This window comes from Heterodontus francisci, chromosome 12, assembly GCF_036365525.1.
Source record: "Heterodontus francisci isolate sHetFra1 chromosome 12, sHetFra1.hap1, whole genome shotgun sequence".
Classification (NCBI taxonomy): domain Eukaryota; kingdom Metazoa; phylum Chordata; class Chondrichthyes; order Heterodontiformes; family Heterodontidae; genus Heterodontus; species Heterodontus francisci.
Window position 1 is genome coordinate 34,727,382 of NC_090382.1, and position 18,545 is coordinate 34,745,926.

Sequence of the window (18,545 nt, forward strand, 5' to 3'; positions counted from 1 at the left end):
GGGCTATACCCCCTAACCTGTCCCTCAGCACTGATGCTTTATTTGCTTGTTTATTATTTCTCTCTTCTGGTTTAACCAGTATACTTCTTGCAGTTTGGTAACAATCAGCCTCACTACTAACCTGCACTCCTACCTTCTCCTTTAACATCTTGTTTTTCCATGCAACTGAACTCTCCCCCCAACTATTTAGTTTAAAGCCCTATGTACAGCCCTAGTTATACGATTCGCCAGGACTCTGGTCCCAGCATGATTCAGGTGGAGCCCGTCCCATCGGAACAGCTCCCTCCTTCCCCAGTACTGGTGCCAATGTCCCACGAATTCGAACTCATTTCTCCCACACCAATCTTTGAGCCACGCATTTACCTCTTTAATCTTATTGACCCTTTGCCAATTTGCTCATGGCTCAGGTAGTAATCCAGAGATTATTATCTTTTTGGTTCTGCTTTTTAATTTAGCCCCTAGCTGCTCATATTTCAAGGGATATGGAATTAATGCAGACAGGTGGGATTAGCATTATGGTCGGCATGGATGCGGTGGGCCGAAGGTCCTGTTTCTATGCTGTACGACTCTACGACCCTATATTCCCTCAGCAGAACCTCTAACCTCATTCTACCTATATCGTTGGTACCAACGTGGACCAAGACAACTGGATCTTCCCCCCCCCACCACTCCGTCCCTCTGCAGCCCAGATGAGATATCCCGAACCCTGGCACCAGGTAGGCAACAGAGCCTTCGGGACTCTCGATCCTGGCCACAGAGAACAGTGTCTATGCCCCTAACTATACTATCTCCAATTACAACTACATTTCTCTTTTCTCCCCCCACTTGAATGGCTCCCTGTACCACGGTGCTGTGGTCAGTTTGTTCATCCTCCCTACAGTCTCTGCTCTCGTCCACACAGGGAGCAAGAATCTCAAACCTGTTGGACAAGGACAATAGCAATGGCAGAAGCTCTTGCAACACTACCTCCTGGATCCCTCTGCCTGCTTCACACACCCTCCTGTCCCTGACCACTGGCCGAATTCATGGTAGTTAATCTAAGGGGTGTGACTGCCTCCTGAAATACAGCGTCCAGGTATCTCTCCCTCTCCCTGATGTGTCGCAGTGTGCGAAGCTCAGACTCCAGCTCATCAACTCTGAGCCGGAGTTCCTCGAGCAGCCAACACTTGCTACAGATATGGTCACAAGGAACCACAATGGGGTCCAGCAGCTCCCACATCATGCAGGTACAACACATCGCCTGGCCCTGCATGTCTATTTTATATAATTATATTTTAATTTGTTTTTTAAATTTCCGACTGGTCTTTAGTTTTTAATCTGTAAAATATTTCTCCTATTCACCTTTAATTTGAAATCAACTTAGAATAGGTAATTCAAATTAGCAGTTACTTACCAACCAATGAACTTATGGTTTTCCTGTGCTGTCACTCTTTGTTTTTTCACTCTGTTTTTACTCCCTTAAATTACCCAAAAATTAGATTTACACTAGGTACCTTGATTCCCCCCCAAAAAACACTACCTACTATATTAAAAAAGAACTGTAGACCTTTCTCTTTACTTTAGTTACTTACTGAGCTAGTTAGAGTTATTCCCTAACAGCTGTTACTCACCAACCAATCACCTTGCAGCTTTCCTGTGATGTCACTGTTGACTTTTTTTTTCAAAACTCCAGCGCGCCTGGACTGCTCCCGGAAGGTAAGCGGCTCGCTGAATCAGCAGGCTGGATGTCACTATTGGAGATGGAGGACCTCTGATCAACAGGAATCAAGGTTGATGGGGCTGGAGGACATTAACTGATGGGGTCTAGGTACAGTGGTTGTTGGTTAATATCAGAACATAAGAAATAGGAGCAGGAGTAGGCCATTCGGCCCCTCAGTAGGCCATTCGGCCCCTCAAGCCTGCCCTGCCATTCAATAAGATCATAGCTGATCTGCCCCAGACCTCAACTCCTCTTTCGTGCCAGCTCTTCATAGCCCTCAACTCCCCAATATTTCAAAGTCTATCTCCCTCCTCTTTAAATTGTTTCAGTGATCTAGCCTCCACAACTCATCTATAAAGCAGTCATCTATAAAGCAATGGGATGGGATCAATGGAATTGGAGACAGTGATCAATGAGGGCGTCAACAGCATTGGGTATAGACTGAGAGCAATGAGATATCTAAAGTTGACTGAGGCTAATAGTCGTGAAAAGATACCTCCGAACGCTGCAGCTTTTGTTTAGGGGCTTTAAGGCTCTGGGTGCGTTTTGGCACTTTCTCCACAAAATCTTCATCCGACTGTTCAGGTTTCACATCTGGCTGCTCCCCATCTGATTTCTGAGCCTGCGTGCTCCCTACCTCTTCTGAAGGAAGCCAGTGTGTGTCTGAGAAACAGCAAGGCAAAAGAGGAAAGGGCTAAAACCAAAAGCAACATTTAGTAAGAGAGCACTGATTTATAAAGATATTTCTTATCCAAATTGCGCCGAAATATTGAAAACATAATTTTCAAATTAACACAGACAAGTTAACAATTCCTCAGAAAATAATCTAAAATGATCTCAAATATTTTTTTATATTTTCATCATGTGTAGTGCCTTGGAACATTTTGGTACGTCACAAGTGATATAAAAACGCAAGTTGTTATATGCACGTAAAAATATAGCTTTGCCGATTCATGCCCTGACAATGTCAGGCTCACTGCTTTATTGACCATTATCCAATTGATCCAGTCATAATTTAAAAATAAAATAGCATTGATGGTACCAGAACCAAGTATTTCTGTACTACTGCTATAACATTTTAAAAAAGCACTTTCTTTAGTCTGTGCAATGAAGTCATAGCAGTCACTGCACTTCTAAGTAATTCACTGTATGTGAAACACTTTGATATGTTCCGGAGATATAATAGGGTGCAGTATAAATCAAAGGCTTTCTTACAATGACTTCTGCATTGTAACTGTTAATATGGACAACTCATTATAATAAACTTCAACATTACAAACCTCCATTATAGAAAACTCTTGTCATCACAAATGTCTGCATTTTATAAATTGCCATGAGCATTGCATTTACATGTCAGCACAAGTAATAAATATCTCAATGCATTCAGTTATGACAAAGTTCTTATTGCTACACATCTCATTATTAGAAATGATTACCATCAGAAGTTTCATTGCAGTCAATAGGGGAAGTCTGTCATTTTATCAGGTGACCCATGCTAAAAGCATGCTTTGCTAGTTCCCTTGAATTTGTAATAATCAGGTTTGGCTGTACAAGTTGTGAATTGAATAATCAGTAGTGCAGTGAATATAATAAATGCAGGCTCAATAGAGAAGGTGGAACTTACACACATTTCCCAATTTGAGGCAAGAAAGAGCAGAAAAACAAGAGTGAAAACCTTGGAGATAGTGTAGAAAATACTCCTACTCAACATTTTAACACATGAGGGAATTAAGTGCTCCGGTTGCTCTCTGTAGCAACACTGTTAAAGCCATTCTTTTTGAAAACAGTTTTGTAATTTTTATATAAAAGCAAAATACTGCGGATGCTGGAAATCTGAAATAAAAACAAGAAATGCTGGAAATACTCAGCAGGTCTGGCAGCATCTGTGGAGAGAGAAGCAGAGTTAATGTTTCGTTAACTCTGCTTCTCTCTCCACAGATGCTGCCAGACCTACTGAGTATTTCCAGCATTTCTTGTTTTTATTTGTAATTTTTATAATTCACTCATACAGAAACCGTTGACACTGCATCTCATCAGCTTTTTTATAACATACCAATTTAGGAGTAACCTCACATATGCCCTGATTTTGCTAGGCACCCCCTCCCTCCCCACTGCGCACCCCCCCCCCCTCCACCCCCATGCCACCCTGTCATTGGTGGAGACTTGTACATTGCCAGTATGGGTCATAAAATTTGACACTGGGTCATCATCAGTGCTTGATGCATTCGGCCTTGATCCTGGAGAGTAGTTTTAGGTTTTTTTTTAGGTTTGCACTTGAGCTTTGTACAGGCCTCATAGACATCTATTATTGAGTTCCTGATGACCTCCACCCAGTTGTGTGATTGTGTTCACCGCACGAGCCTCACACATAAAAGCTTAGTAGATCATTCAAGGATGGACCCGATATACCACACCTGGAGCCAATCATATAACGATGCACCTTATATATCAAACCTCTTGTCAACCACACTAGGAGAAATCCTAAATACTAGGCACACAGGAATGCATAACAAGGAACTTATTCAGTTATAGAGTCCATCAGTCACAGAGTCATAACATGTCCTCATGGCGTTAGTCTGGCATGAACCAAGGCTGCACATCATGAAGTCACTAACACAGAGATAGGAGCCTGGGTCTTCCACTTGGCTGTTACACTGGTGGAGATGTGGTGGATTGGGACTGCCAACTGCCACAATCATGCAGCCCTGAACCTCACCGATTTCCTGCAGTGGGCTGGGGCCAGGGGGATGGGGTTTACTTGGATGTAAGTGGACGGAGAATATCTGTGACAGTTTAGGAGATAGGCAGCAGCTTCAGAGTAGGGACCAAATTTATTTTCAGGAAAATATTTCATGTTTGGGCTGGGGAGGGAAGTTAAATAAATCTCCTTGTGATCGATTCAACTCCTTTAGGGGATATAACATTAAATCTCCCTGCAACCCATTGCTAAGCTGAGTGCCAGGGATGTAGAGGCATTGCTAAAATACAAAGGACAGGAAATACTTCCAATGATGTAATATCATCTTCTGCCCTAATTATCATACGTCTGTTCAAATATACCAAGGGTGGTTGAGGTGAGCAGGGAGCTAGTGAAGCAGCTCCCATGCAACATCCTGTCGCACCCTATTTAAATTATGCCCAGGTGAAATCAAGTGGAAAATCGAAGCTAGTATCTGCACTTTTGCGAGCCTGGTCAGTCAAACACAGGGCCATGTATGATGAGGTGCGATTTCTATACACAATCACAGAGTAGTTAATCAAACAGTAATAAGACTGCATTAAGTGTACCTGTGACTGTGTTACAACTTGGTGAGAAAGAGGTCTTGGGTTCCCTTTCAGCTTTTACCTAATCTTACCGTAACAGGGTTTAATTTTAAACACACTGTATTTTTAGATCCACCTAGGTGAATCCTGGTTCACCGCTTTCCAATTAGTTAACACCTGCGCATACATGACGCGTCCCACGCTAGCATGCATATGCGATACACACACGCAAATATAGACAGAAAAGAGAAGAAAAATAAAGTGGAAAAGTTTCAGGCAATATCTGAAGAGTTGTTGTTATGGTTCTTCGAGCTCACTGTAGAGTCCTTGATTGTAGGTTGATCTTGCTTTTCGTTGGGGCCCAGTATTATTCTTAAACCTTGTAGGAGACTTTTCTCTCGTGGGGTTCATGTGTCTTCAGTGGATTCAGAGGCTTGTGAGAAAGAGTTGGGAGCAGACAGGAGTGAGATCTTCTCAGTCCAGGAGGAAACAGACACTCAAACTGTTTGTACAATTTAGAAAAAAACAGGTTGCCAAGTAGGTTAGTCATGTGATTAACTGGTCTGACCATGTCTTGGATTACGGCAGTCTCTGGAATGCTCCTCTTACACACAATACCTGGTGATCAAGGTCCATTGTGGATTGAATGTGTCAGGGAATGGTCCTTTGTCCTTCCAATCACCATCTGTTAAGATGCAAATGCTTTTTCCGGCCACGGCTGATCTGTTAAACAAGTCCTTTCTTCACTCCAGTAACAGTTTAAAATCAATGTTCATGACAAAATTAATGTGCCTCATTCTTGGCAGGTGAGGGCCGAGCATGACAGTCTGTTTGTGGATATATTCATATGCACTCCTCCTGCTTATTCCAGAGCAAACTCAAAATCTGGACTTTCAACCTCTTAAACATCCAAATCCACCTTATTTTATATATCTTTAATCATCTTAATTCCAACCCCAATGCCCTTGGCACTGCCAAACTGTTAACCTTTCTTCTTACAGACAACAGAGCATGCTCTGTTTCCCTGCAATGAATCAACTGTTACCATGAACTGCCAACAAATTTCCTTTATCCAAAGACTACCGGCACAGGATGGTGGACAGTGCTCATTGCATGTCTGCATCAGTAATCATTAACTGAACAGGCACAATGGAGAGGCACCCAATGAATGATACAGCAGGCAGAATTTGGAACATTCTGGCCCATGGAGAGCTGAGCTAATGTCTGACTTATCATGCTATAAAAGAGCTCATCAATATTCTACACACATACTGTGCAGCTGAGCAGCTTATCCCGAATACTGCAGCCAAGTAACTATTCTTTGTTTACTCAGCTCAAGCCGAACTCATCTTTATTCAGACCATGTAATAGCCCATGTGATTCTGAGGCAGGGCAATAACAGAGCCCCTGCACTACTAATTTGATCTATTTCAATCTGTAAGGGATACAGTAAATGCAGCCCATTGAATTTCCAGGGTCACCTCTATGTGCATTTCCAATTGTCACGTAGTTTCATTCTGTACTGGAAGCTCTTAGTACATATGAAATTATATTGAGGGCCATTTTGACTATATCCAATAGTGTGATTGGGTGATAGCAATCAGCTGAAAAATCGGGAGATATAAAACAGACGGCTGATTCGCTTTCACCCAGTTCACACTATTGCACCAATTCAAAATGACCTCATTGGCCCACATTTAGTTCTAGTTTTCAAGCATGAATATGTGGCAGTAAGTAATATTTTCAGTGGTGCCAGCTGATAGCACTAGAAGATGCCTCCAAAATCGAACTCTGTGTCGTCTATTTATCAAATCAATAATTGCCAGGATTAGCATTCAAATATGTGCATAATCAGACAAAAGCAAAATACTGCAGTTGCTGGAAATCTGAAACAAAAACAGAATGTGCTGGAAATACTCAGCAGGTCAGGCAGCATCTGTGGAGAGGGTTAACAGGCAGAGTTTTTAGGTCTTGATGGGGGTAAGAACGGAGGCATGTGGGTGCTAAAAATAGCGCCATGGCCAGCATGCCAGTTTCACGTTGATGTTCCTGCCTTTGGCAATTTTCCTCAGGATGGGCAAAGGCGGACCCTGGAAACCCACCCAATTTGGAAATGAGGTCAATTAATGTTAACAAACTCATTGTTAGCTTGTTGAATGGCAGTTTGGTATTTTGGTGGGGGAGCACAGGTTGCACGCTGGATCAGGGACAGTCTGGGTGCATGGAGGTGGTCATGGCTGCACTATGATATCAGGTGGACCCATAAAAGGGAGCACGGCTGGAATGGGCAATCAGCCATTGGCACACAGGTGCCATTGAGTGTTTAGAGTTTGAGGGGACAGTAGTCTGTATGTGCTCAGGCAGTGTGGAGGTTGTGACATACCTGGCATCATGAGAACATAAGAGGAGGGGGGTTAGGATTCCAGAGACTGCTGTGTGCAAGAAAGGCAACAGCTAGTAATGGGAGCACTATTCTCAGATATTGGGTTCAGTGGTGATGAGAATCAACATCTACAGCAGCAAAGCAGAGCCCCAAGCATGAGGAGGGCAGGAATACAATGGAGGCCATAGCCTCAGCATAGGGTGCACTGCTGAAGAGGAAGCTACCTGGACATGTTGGGGAACCATTGTCACAGTAGACTGCGCTTATTCAGGCAGATGGTCACTGAGATTTGTGTTCTCATCGTGGAAGACCTCGCACCTCTCAGCACTGCTCGCCATTATCTGCCAGTAGCCATCAAATTCACTGTGGCCTAGAACTGCTTCATATCTGGCTCCTTCTAAGGATCATCTGTGGACCTTGGTGGCATCTTACAAGTGGCTGCACACCACTGCATCTTTCAGGTCACTGATGCCCTCTTTGTGAGAGCTGGACAGTACATTCAATTTCAGATAGATGGGGCCTCACACCAGGGATGCCCATCTCTCCTTCTGAGACTTGCTCCTGTGCAGCCACCCTTGTGATTTCCATGGCTCTCTCCTCCATTGCAGTGACGATGTGCAGATGGGGCATTCATCCGCCAGTCAGAGCCCTCTCTGGCATTGTGCACCCTTGTCTCCTGCAAGAATGAGAGAGACATAAAGCACTACTGGCCTTTCTGACCAATGCCAGCAGCTCATTGACCTAAGAAGCTGCATGTATTATTCCTCAACAGTGATAGTGCTCTGGGCTTTGCTGAGGGGTCAGTGAGTGCCCTGGGTGCACAATTCTCCCATGTTCAGGAGCAGTATACTCCTCATGCTCTTCAGCTACAGTGTCTGCTGGAGGTTGAATACCCAGAGGTCTGTCATTAGTGTCTGGTGTTGCACTCACCTTGCCAGAGCAAAGGTCATTGAACCTTTAACAACACTGGATCCAGTTCCTACAGACCATACTTCTGCTGCTGACAGTCTCAGCCTCGTGCAGCCATGTCAGCTTTGTTTGAGGGGGTGGCCTTTTCCTTCCACCTTCTGGAAAGAGGACCTCCGGGATGGCATTGGAGAAGCGAGGGGCAGCCTGCCCCGGGTAGAGGGCCTCTGCTTCCCCTTCGGACTCCCCAGTGCATCCATTCAAACGGCAGCCATTAGATGTCTTTAAATGGAGCCTGCATTTGCAGAGTTCCACCTCCATCCTGCACAGTAACCATTAATTAGCCGCCCAAACTGCTCTCCAGCCAATTAGCAGCCTGCCTCCACAAAAATCACAGACTGTGACTACATCCCCCACCTCCAGCCCCACTCCAGGGGTGGGGTCGAGACCCAGAAACAGTCCCGACGTTGGTTTCCCAACCCCAGAGGGAAAATCCTGCAATGACCTTTCATCAGATGTAAGTTCATCGACCTGAAACATTAATTCTGTTTCTCTCTCCACAGATGCTGCCTGACCTGCTGAGTATTTCCAGCACATCTTGTATGCGTAATCAGCTAGTGTTAGACATTCTCTAGATAGAACAGCTCCAGTGAGCAAAATCATTGCTGCTAAACCTCATGAATACCAAAATCAACCATCACAAATAATTATTTGCAACAAACCTTATCAGAGGCAAAGCCATGGCCAGTCACCCCAGAGCACTCTGTCAAGGCGAGAACATCTGTAACAATGGTAATAGGTAGGAAAGCAGTGGAAACTGTTAACTAGCCTCTTCTGAAGGCTGCTGATTGTGTGTGTTTGTGTGTCCTCTTTCCAGAAGCCATTTCCATGCACTTACACTTTAATCAATGTAAGACCAGGTTGGATGAATTGGTGATCTGTGCTGGATCTGGGAGCACTGTAGTATAGCACATTGCTCCTTTGTACAGTGTTTGGAAGCATAGAGTGGCCAGGGGAGACAAATCACACTGTCTGAACTTCCAAATATGATTGAAATAATAATGATGAATATGATGCCCACAATGACTCCTTAATACATCGCTGCATCATCATTTACCAGCACACCTTGTGAGTGATCAGCAGAACGGAACCTGTGTTTATACCTGTTGGTGCTGTTTGCCTGTGTGGCTTGTTTAATGGCCACAGGAATAATGTGTTCTGAATAAATGATTTTTTGAAACGTACCAGGATCATTTATCATTTCTGGAATATTGTCTGTGGAAGTTCTCAGAAGGGGGTCAGTCCTGCGCAGGTGGATTGTGTCTTCATCTCTGAGCAACGTCAGATCCTGCATACTGAAACTCCGCAGCTTGTCTGAGAGCACGCCTTGACCCTGAACAACAAAGCAGACGGGTGACCTTATCACAGAATGAAATCTGACAGCAGCATCACAATTAACCGTTAAAGATAGTGAGTGAGGACACAACTGAAAGTTAATCTCCTTGTCAGCACGAGAGGCCCAATACTTTGCTCCACAGTGAACTCCAAAAGACAATTCTTAATTTAAACAACACTGTGTGCAAATCAAAACCTAAGGCAGATTTCCCTATATCACTGAGCAGAGGAGAGGGTACTTTAATAATGTTATAAACAAGAAAGCTTCAACTACGCAAAGGAGCATCAGAATTAAACACTACAGATCAAAGAGATACATAATTATGGGGGGTGGGACTTCACAATCTGCTTCTCATGAGATTGTTCAGGATCCTCAAATACCTACCACAAGGTCGCATGTTCCTCCTAGTTGGATAGAAGCTACAAGGGCACCTTGTGCCTCCAATGGACAGATATTTATCAAAATGTCACATCTACCCCACTATTCTACTGCTACTGTCTGTCAGATTAGTGTAAGGATGGAATGTCTGTATGGTGAGGAGTATACAGGGTCAATTTTCTGGCCCACATGCTGAAATGACAGGAAAGCAGTGGGCTTTGCTGAACTGACCTCAGTGGATTTGATGAGAGCTGTTATATTATGCCTAGCTCCTGGCCCAGATTAGGCTGCCAGAGAGAGCTCACTAAACAATACTCATTAGTACAAGCTGTATAACCGAGCAGGAACTAGCTTGAAGTTGCAGCTGCTATTTACAGTGCTTTCTTAATTCTTGCTTGGCGCAAACCTCCAAATGGCAGTGACAGGGATGCTGATCGAGTAAACTGTTTTGTCAAGGGTGCAAAGCATCTCCACCTTCTGAAGCACCTTTACACCTTGTGCAGGAAGTGCAGTAAAGGAGAACTTCAGGTCAGCTAATTAACAGGAGCTCTGTGCATTCTGACAACAGGTTGTTGGACAGAGCCACGCAGTGTCCAACAACTAAACAACGTTGCAGCAAGTAAAGAAGAAGTTTAATGGTCGAAGGGTGTCTGCAAAGATAAGGTTAGCCACTATTTTACCATACTAAGGAGATGGGCAAATTATGCATATCACCAAGAGTTTCCACTCTCCTGTCTCACTTTAACTGAGACCACATGTTAAGTTCTTACAAATCAACTCCTTCCAATACAAACTTATGAATTAGGAGCAGGAGTAGGCCATCTTCATATATGTGCCCATATTCCAATTTATTACCGCTACTTCAAACTGTTGTCACATTACCTTTTGGAAATGCAAGCCCATAAACAAACTTTTCGGCTATCTGGAAGATGCATATTCAGTTACTCACATGCAAGATGAGATACTGGGTGGACACTTGGGTCTCTCTTGAAACTTCCAACAGCTGAACACTGGGCAACAGGGAACAAACCTTAATTTTAGATCTTTGGATCAGTTTGAACAGGCCATCCTCTGATGAAAGGTCACTGACCTGAAACGTTAACTCTGCTTCTCTCTCCACAGATGCTGCCAGACCTGCTGAGTATTTCCAGCATTTTTTGTTTTTATTTCAGATTTCCAGCATCTGCAGTATTTTGCTTTTATATTATCATCCTCAATGTCCTATGGCCTGAGAATACTGATAAAATGGGTTTGTGTATAGCTTGAAGCTTGCACAAGGCTCAAAGCTAGTACTGCCCTGTTCCGATTTATCTTTCCCTATTCACTGAATTGTTCACTCACTTACATGCATAATTTCCAGCATATCACCCTGACGCATATTATTAGAGCTGCAAATCACAGTTAGAATAAATGTCTTGTAGCCAGATTTATTATTTATTCTTGCAGTGCAGGTGATATTGGAAAGGCTGCATTTATTAACCATCTCTAGTTGTCCTGAGAAAATGTTATTTGGACGTCTCCTTAAAATGCTGCAATCCTTGCGCTGATGGTGTTAGGTTGGGAGTTTCAGGATTGTGATACAGTCGACAATGAAGGAACATTGATATATGTCCAAGTTAGGATGGTGATTGACCTGCAGGTCAATAAAGGCCAAAATTCCATTTGCTTTCCTAATTACTTGCTGCACCTGCATGCTAACCTTTTGTGTTTCATATACAAGAACACCCTGATCCCTGTACTGCACTATTTTGTAGTCTTTCTCCATCTCAATAATAATCTGCCTTTTTATTTTTCCTACCAAAGTTGATGACCTCACACTTTCCCACATTGAACTCCATCTGCCAAGTTTTTGCCCACTCACTTAACCTATCAATATCCCCTTACAAATTCTTTTTGTCCTCATCATAATATGCCTTCCCACCTATTTTGTATCGTCAGCAAATTTGGATACACTATACTCTGTCCCTTCCTCCAAGTCATTGATATAGATAGTAAATTGTTGAGGTCCGAGGACCGATCCTTGTGGCATCCCACTAATTACGTCTTTATAACCTGAAAAATACCCATTAATCCTGACTCTCTGCCTTCTGTGTGTTAGCCAATCCTCAATCCATGCCAACACATTACCCCCAATACCCTGAGCTCTTATTTTGTGCAATAACCTTTTATGTGGCACCTTATCGAACGCCTTCTGAAAATCCAAATACACTACATCTACCTTTATCCACTCTGGCTGTTATATCCTCTAAGAACTCTAACAAATTTGTCAAACATGATTTCCCTTTCATAAAACCATGTTGACTCTGTTTGATTGCATTATGTTTTGCTAAATGTCCTGCTATTTCTTCCTTAATAATGGACTCTAGCATTTTCCCAATGACAGATGTTAGACTGACTGGCCTATAGTTTCCTGCTTTCTGTCTCCCTCCCTTCTTGAATAGGGGCGTCACATTAGCGGTTTTCCAATCCGCTGGGACCCTACCAGAAACCAGTGAGTTTTCGTATATTATGAGTAAAGCCTCCACTATCTCTGCATCCACTTCTTTTAAAACCCTTGGATGCAGGCCATCAGGTCCTGGCGACTTGTCTGCCTTTCGTCCCATCAGTTTGTCCAGCACTTTTTCCCTCGTGATAGAGATTGTTACAAGTTCCTCCCTCCCATTTATACCTTGCTCATCTATTATTGTCAGGATGTTTATAGTGTCCTCCACCGTGAAGACCGATGCAAAATATTGGTTTAAATTATCTGCCATTTCCCTGTTCCCTGTTATTAATTTCCCAATCTCATCCTCTCAGGGTCCCACACTTACTTTTGCTACTCTCTTCCTTTTTATTTACCCATAGAAGCTCTTACTGTTTGTTTTTATATTTCTTGCCAATTTACTCTCATAATCAATTTTCTCCCTCTTTATTAGTTTTTTAGTCATCCACTGCTGGATTCTAAAAAATTCCCAATCCTCTGGCCTACCACTAGCTTTTGCTGATTTGTACGCCTTTGTTTTTGATTGAAACTCTCCTTAACTTCCTTTGTTATCCACGGGTGGTTCATCGTTCTCATCGAGTCCTTCCTTCTGACCGAAATAAATGTTTGCTGAGTGTTATGAAATAGCTGCTTAAAAATCTGCCACTGCTCATCTACTGACTTTCCCTGTAGTCTATTTTCCCATCCCGCTTTAGACAACTCTTTCTTCATACCTCTGTAATTACCCTTGTTTAAGTTGAAGACACTGGTTTGAGACCTGAGTTGCTCACCCTCAAACTGAATTTGAAATTCTACCATGTTATGATCGCTTCCCCCTAGAGGATCCCTAACTATGAGATCTCTTATTAATCCTACCTCATTACACATTACCAAATCTAAAATAGCCTGTTCCCGGATATGTTCTACAACGTATTGTTCTAAAAAACAATCTACAAATTCGTCTTCCATGCTACCCTTGCCAATTTGATTTGTCCAGTCTATATGCAGATTAAAATCACCCATGATAATTGCAGTGCCCTTCTTACATGCCTCCATTATTTCCTGAGGCAACTCCTCGGGGGCCTATAGACCACTCCCACCCGTGATTTCTTTCCCTTGCTATTCCTTATTTCCATCCAAACTGATACTACATCACGGGCTATTACACCTCACAACTGCACTGATCCCTTCCTTTAATAACAAAGCTATCCCACCTCCTTTTCCTTTCTGTCTATTCTTCCAGAATGTCGTATATCCTTGAACATTGCGTTTCCAGTCCTGGTCATCCATTATGTACTTCAGATTTGGTCACTTCTCAAGGACAGAAGAATGTAACGATGAGTACGGCAGATATGGGGATTCAGAAAGTAGCACTGGAGAAGCCTCAGATCTTGCACTTGTCCAACAGATACAAGGTTATAAAGCTTGTGTGGTTGAGAGCAGGAACTGCAGAGAGGATCAGCAAACTGACCACAACACCGTGGTACAGAGGGCCATTCATATTAGGGAAGTTAAAAGGAATGTAGTAGTAATAGGGGACAGTATCGTTAGGGGCATGGATACTGTTCTCTGCAGCTAAGAGCATGAATCCCGAAGGATATGTTGCCTGCCTGGTGCCAGGGTTAAGGACATCTCCTCTGGCCTTGAGAGGAACTCGGAGTGGGATTGGAAGGATCTAGTTGCCATGGTCCATGTGGGTACAATGACATAGGTAGGACTAAGAAAGAGGTTCTGCTAAGGGAGTATGGGCATCCAGAGGCTAAATTAAAAGCAGAACCACAAAAGTAATAATCTCTGGATTACTACTTGAGCCATGAGCAAATTGGCATAGGGTAAATAAGATCAAAGAATTGAATGCGTGGCTTAAAGATTGGTGTGGGAGAAATGGATTTCAATTCATGGGGCACTGGCATCAGTACTGAGGAAAGAGGGAGCTGTTCCGTTAGGACGGACTTCACTTGAAGTGTCCTGCTGAATCAAATAACTAGGGCTGTAGAGTGGGCTTTAAACTAAATAGTTAGGGGGAGGGTTCACGTGAGGGGAAATTTAGAAAGTTAAAGAGAAAGGACAAGGCAATAGTGTAGGGTAGCGATATGGGTAATGATAACCAGAGTGTGATAGGCAGCCGAGAGCGAGAGTCCAAATGGCTGTGTTGCCAGCCGGTGCCAGGGTTCGGGACATATGCTCTGGGCTGGAGAGGAACTTGCAGTCAGAGGGGAAGGATTCAGTGGTTGTGATCTATGTTGGTACTAATGACATCTGTAGAACAAGGAATAAGGTTCTGCTGAGGGAATATGAGCCGCTAGGGTCTAAATTAAAAAACAGAATCTCAAAGGTAATAATCTCTGGATTATTACCTGAGCCATGTACAAATTGGCATAGGGAAAATAAGATTAGAGAAATGAATGCATGGCTCAAAGACTGGTTCATAGATTGTATTTGGGACAGTTTCTTAGAACGATACATTGTGGAACGAAGCAGGGAACAGGCTATTTTAGACCTGGTAATGTGTACTGTGACAGGATTAATTAATGATCTCATAGTAAAGGTTCCTCTAGGCAGGAATGATCATAATATGATTGAATTCAGTTTGAGGGTGAGAAACTTGCGTCTGAAATTAGCATCTTAAAGTTAATTAAAGGCAAATACAAATGTGTGAAGACAGAGTTGGCTAAATTAGACTGGGAAAATAGGTTAAAAGATAAGATGGTAGATAAGCAGTAGCAGATATTTAAGGAGATATTTCAGAACTCTCAACAAAGATTTATTCCATTGAGAAAGAAGGACTCTGGGGGGCGGAATTTTATGCTCTCCCCCGTGGCAGATTAGGAGGTGGGTAAAGCATATAATTGAGTGGGATGGTGGCAGGGGGGCCTCCCGGATACACCAATATTTTTGGAAAGTGTATCCTAAGCACTCTGCAAAGTAGCAGAGACTGTGAAGGACTCCACTACCAGCCTCTGTGCAGTTACACATAATTGCTTAACAGAAACGCAGTCCAACATAGAGCACATGGCAACTCAAGGGGCCATCTGCAGTAGGACAGAGTGTTGGAGATCCTAAACTCAAGTAGTGTATCTCTTCTGAATTTTTGCATTGTAGCTCTTTTGTCCAGCTTGAACATCCTTGGGGATCAGATGGAGAGAGACATTACTTAACTTCCTTCATTGCTAGCTCAGGTCTATCTCCACACAGATAAGTGTACATGATAAAGACATGTCAGTAGTTGCAGAACGTATGGAGGAAACACAAATGAGGCTACCGCCCTTCTGGGTGAAGTCACATCTCAACATATTCAGCATAGCCCATTGAAATGACAAGAGCTGTACTTGAAAATAGGCAGGATCGGCAAGTGACTTTGGCTAGAGCAGCTGTAGAGTATCTCCTGACCCAACCCAAGCAAGTAGAGGACCACCTCACTGTCAAGAACCTCTCACTGGCGCTCAGCTGCTGAACACCTTGTGTTCGCGTAGAGGCTATTGTTGCTGAAGGTATTTTGGCCGTGCACTATGGATGCATGCAGAGGACTAAGTACATTGGATTGATGTATTTAAAAGACATGAAAGCTGATCTTAGTTATCACTGGCTGCAGTAGTCATTCAGCAGAGTTACTTTCTGGCCAATTGAGGGTCTTCCACCTGTCCAGATGGCAAAGCTATGAGGCATGCAACAAACTATAATAACTGTGAGGATGTTGATGGGGTTGTATTGCTACGTGGTGTGGAACTGTTCAGTCATCTGAAGAGTTACTTCAAGATGTCTATAGTGTGCTCACTAAAGATTCTGGGGCTGCATAAGTTTGTGCCTTTGCTGCTGTTTCTGACCAACTCAATGGTATAATGAATCAGGGTCTTAGCAAAGCAGATCATCTTGCAATCCCAAGATAATGATAGATATGGAAGGACATTAAGCTTATTTAGCTCATCCATTCAAATTGACACTAAAATTCATCCAATGCTGCACTCATTTAGTTCTTAAATAATTCCAGAGTTTTCACCTCAACTACTCTAACCAGGACTCCATTCCACATGTTGATAACTCTGATTGATGAAGAGCTTCTCCATATCAGCCCTAAATTTGCGTTTTACTGGTCCAAACGTGAACCCTTCTCCTACATAATTAAAAGTAATTTTATAGATTGATCTTTCACACATGGTTTACAATCTTACCAACCTCTTGTCACATTTTATGGTTTTTGACCATTTAGACTTGCTTTTTATTTATGATGATGCGTTAAGTTAAATTCAGCTCACAACAGGGAATAAATCCACACAGCACAAAAGCTTCTGGGAACGTGGATCAAAGTCAGATGGAGTGTATGTTTTTGGCTTACCACATCAGTTTGAGACAATGGAGATTGCTAATACATTCCAGTAAAATTCATGCGTAATATGCGAGAATGGTTCCATTTATTTGAGCTCAGTAAGGGGTGGGGGTGGGAGACAGTGGTGTAGTTTTCAAGAGAGCCCACACATAGGAGGGTAAAAGTAAGTTTGATTGTCAATTCAACTAGCCATTCCCAACATGGACCCCTGTGGGGTTAGAGGTCAAAATATTTGACTTCCCACCTAGAAACAGTCAAAGAGGTAGAATCTTTCGTTCCTAAGGTCAGAGGCGCTTGATTTCAGACATCTCTTAATGTGGAATGTGATTCAGCCCAGTAACAGGGATAGAGTGGTATGCTTTGTTGCTCCTGTTATATGGCGCATTATGAAATAGATGGAAATTCACTGTGAACTTAATTGTGTTTGTTTATATATGATAGATAAAATAATGCAGCTTGTTAGTTTACAATTGGCATCATCTCACTGGAATGTTCATCTGTTTGTCTTCTGGAAGATACGAGATATGACCATGGGAGCACATACAAAATTACAGTATCCAGTAGACACAAGGGCTTTCACTGGGAAGGTTAGCACCCGATAGTAGGGACACAGGGCTTGCTTCCAAGAATGCATGGTGATGCTTAACCACCAAGAGATTACTGAGTGCAAACTTGAAATTTATAACACTTCTGTAAGATCATCTCTCCTTTCAAGCTTCAAGTTTCTCCAGTCTTGCGGCACCTCCAAGACTGGGGATCATTCTGGTCATTCTTCTTTCTACTGCTTCCAGGGCTGGAATGTCTCCCTTCTGTCTCAGTCTCCAGAACAGGAACAGTACTCGAGGTGTAGTCTAACCAGAGCAATGTAGAGTTTGATGATAACTTTCTTTGGCTTGTTGCAGTCTGCTGTTCTAGCTATGCAATTCAACATTTTATTGAATTTATTGATGCCACTTTGCATTGCTTGGGCATTTTGAGCATCAAATCTAAGATTCCAAGGTCTTTTTCAACTTCATTCTTAGCTAGTTCAACACCATTTGTGGATATGCAACTTACCTATTCTTCCTTCCTATGTTAGTGTTTCACATCTCATCGTCTTAAATTCCATCTGCCAGAGGTCTGTCCCATTACATATTGATCAGTAATTTCTGAGCTGCCTCCTCCAATTACACTGTCTCTCAGTTTGATACCATCTGAAAATTTAATCTATTTGCATTGTTTTTCTGAATCCCAGCCATTGGTGTGAATTAGAAACAGTATTGGTACCAACATTTCTAGAGGCACTCCACATATTTCCCCACCCACTCCTCGCCCCCCCACCCAGCCCATCAACTGCAACGTAACTGCTCTAATTATATCTATTGTTCTTACCCTTCAGCTAATTTCTTATCCAGATCAAAGAATTTGCCTGCATCTCCACAGCTTTGAGCGGAACTAATAGCCTTTTGTGTGAACTTTGTAAAATACCTTTTGAAAATCAATTTACAACAACATCACAGGGCTTATCACAGTTTACTTAGGATGGCACTAGCTCAAAGAAATCAAGGATATTGGTCAGATGGATTTTCACGTCTGAATGCATGTTGGCTATTGTTAATTAAGTTATTATTGTACAGATAATCTTGGAATCAATTCCATTATCTTATCAAATAAGTAAGGCTAATGGGTCTTTAGTTGTTTAATTTGACAGCCTCTTTGCATATGGGCACCACATTAGTCAGTTTCCACTCTACT

The 18,545-nt window shown here is 42.7% G+C and overlaps 1 protein-coding gene across 1 annotated transcript in view; it reads right to left on the reverse strand.

Annotated features, from left to right (window-relative positions):
* LOC137375565 (receptor expression-enhancing protein 2-like) overlaps positions 1–18,545 on the reverse strand; it is a 176,160-nt gene that overhangs the window by 8,947 nt on the left and 148,668 nt on the right. Inside the window, exons 6-7 of the mRNA XM_068042915.1 lie at positions 9,498–9,645; positions 2,196–2,362 (exon numbers count right to left, since the gene is read on the reverse strand). Coding sequence (XP_067899016.1) covers positions 2,196–2,362; positions 9,498–9,645 — 315 coding nt within the window. The remainder of the gene's footprint in view (positions 1–2,195; positions 2,363–9,497; positions 9,646–18,545) is intronic.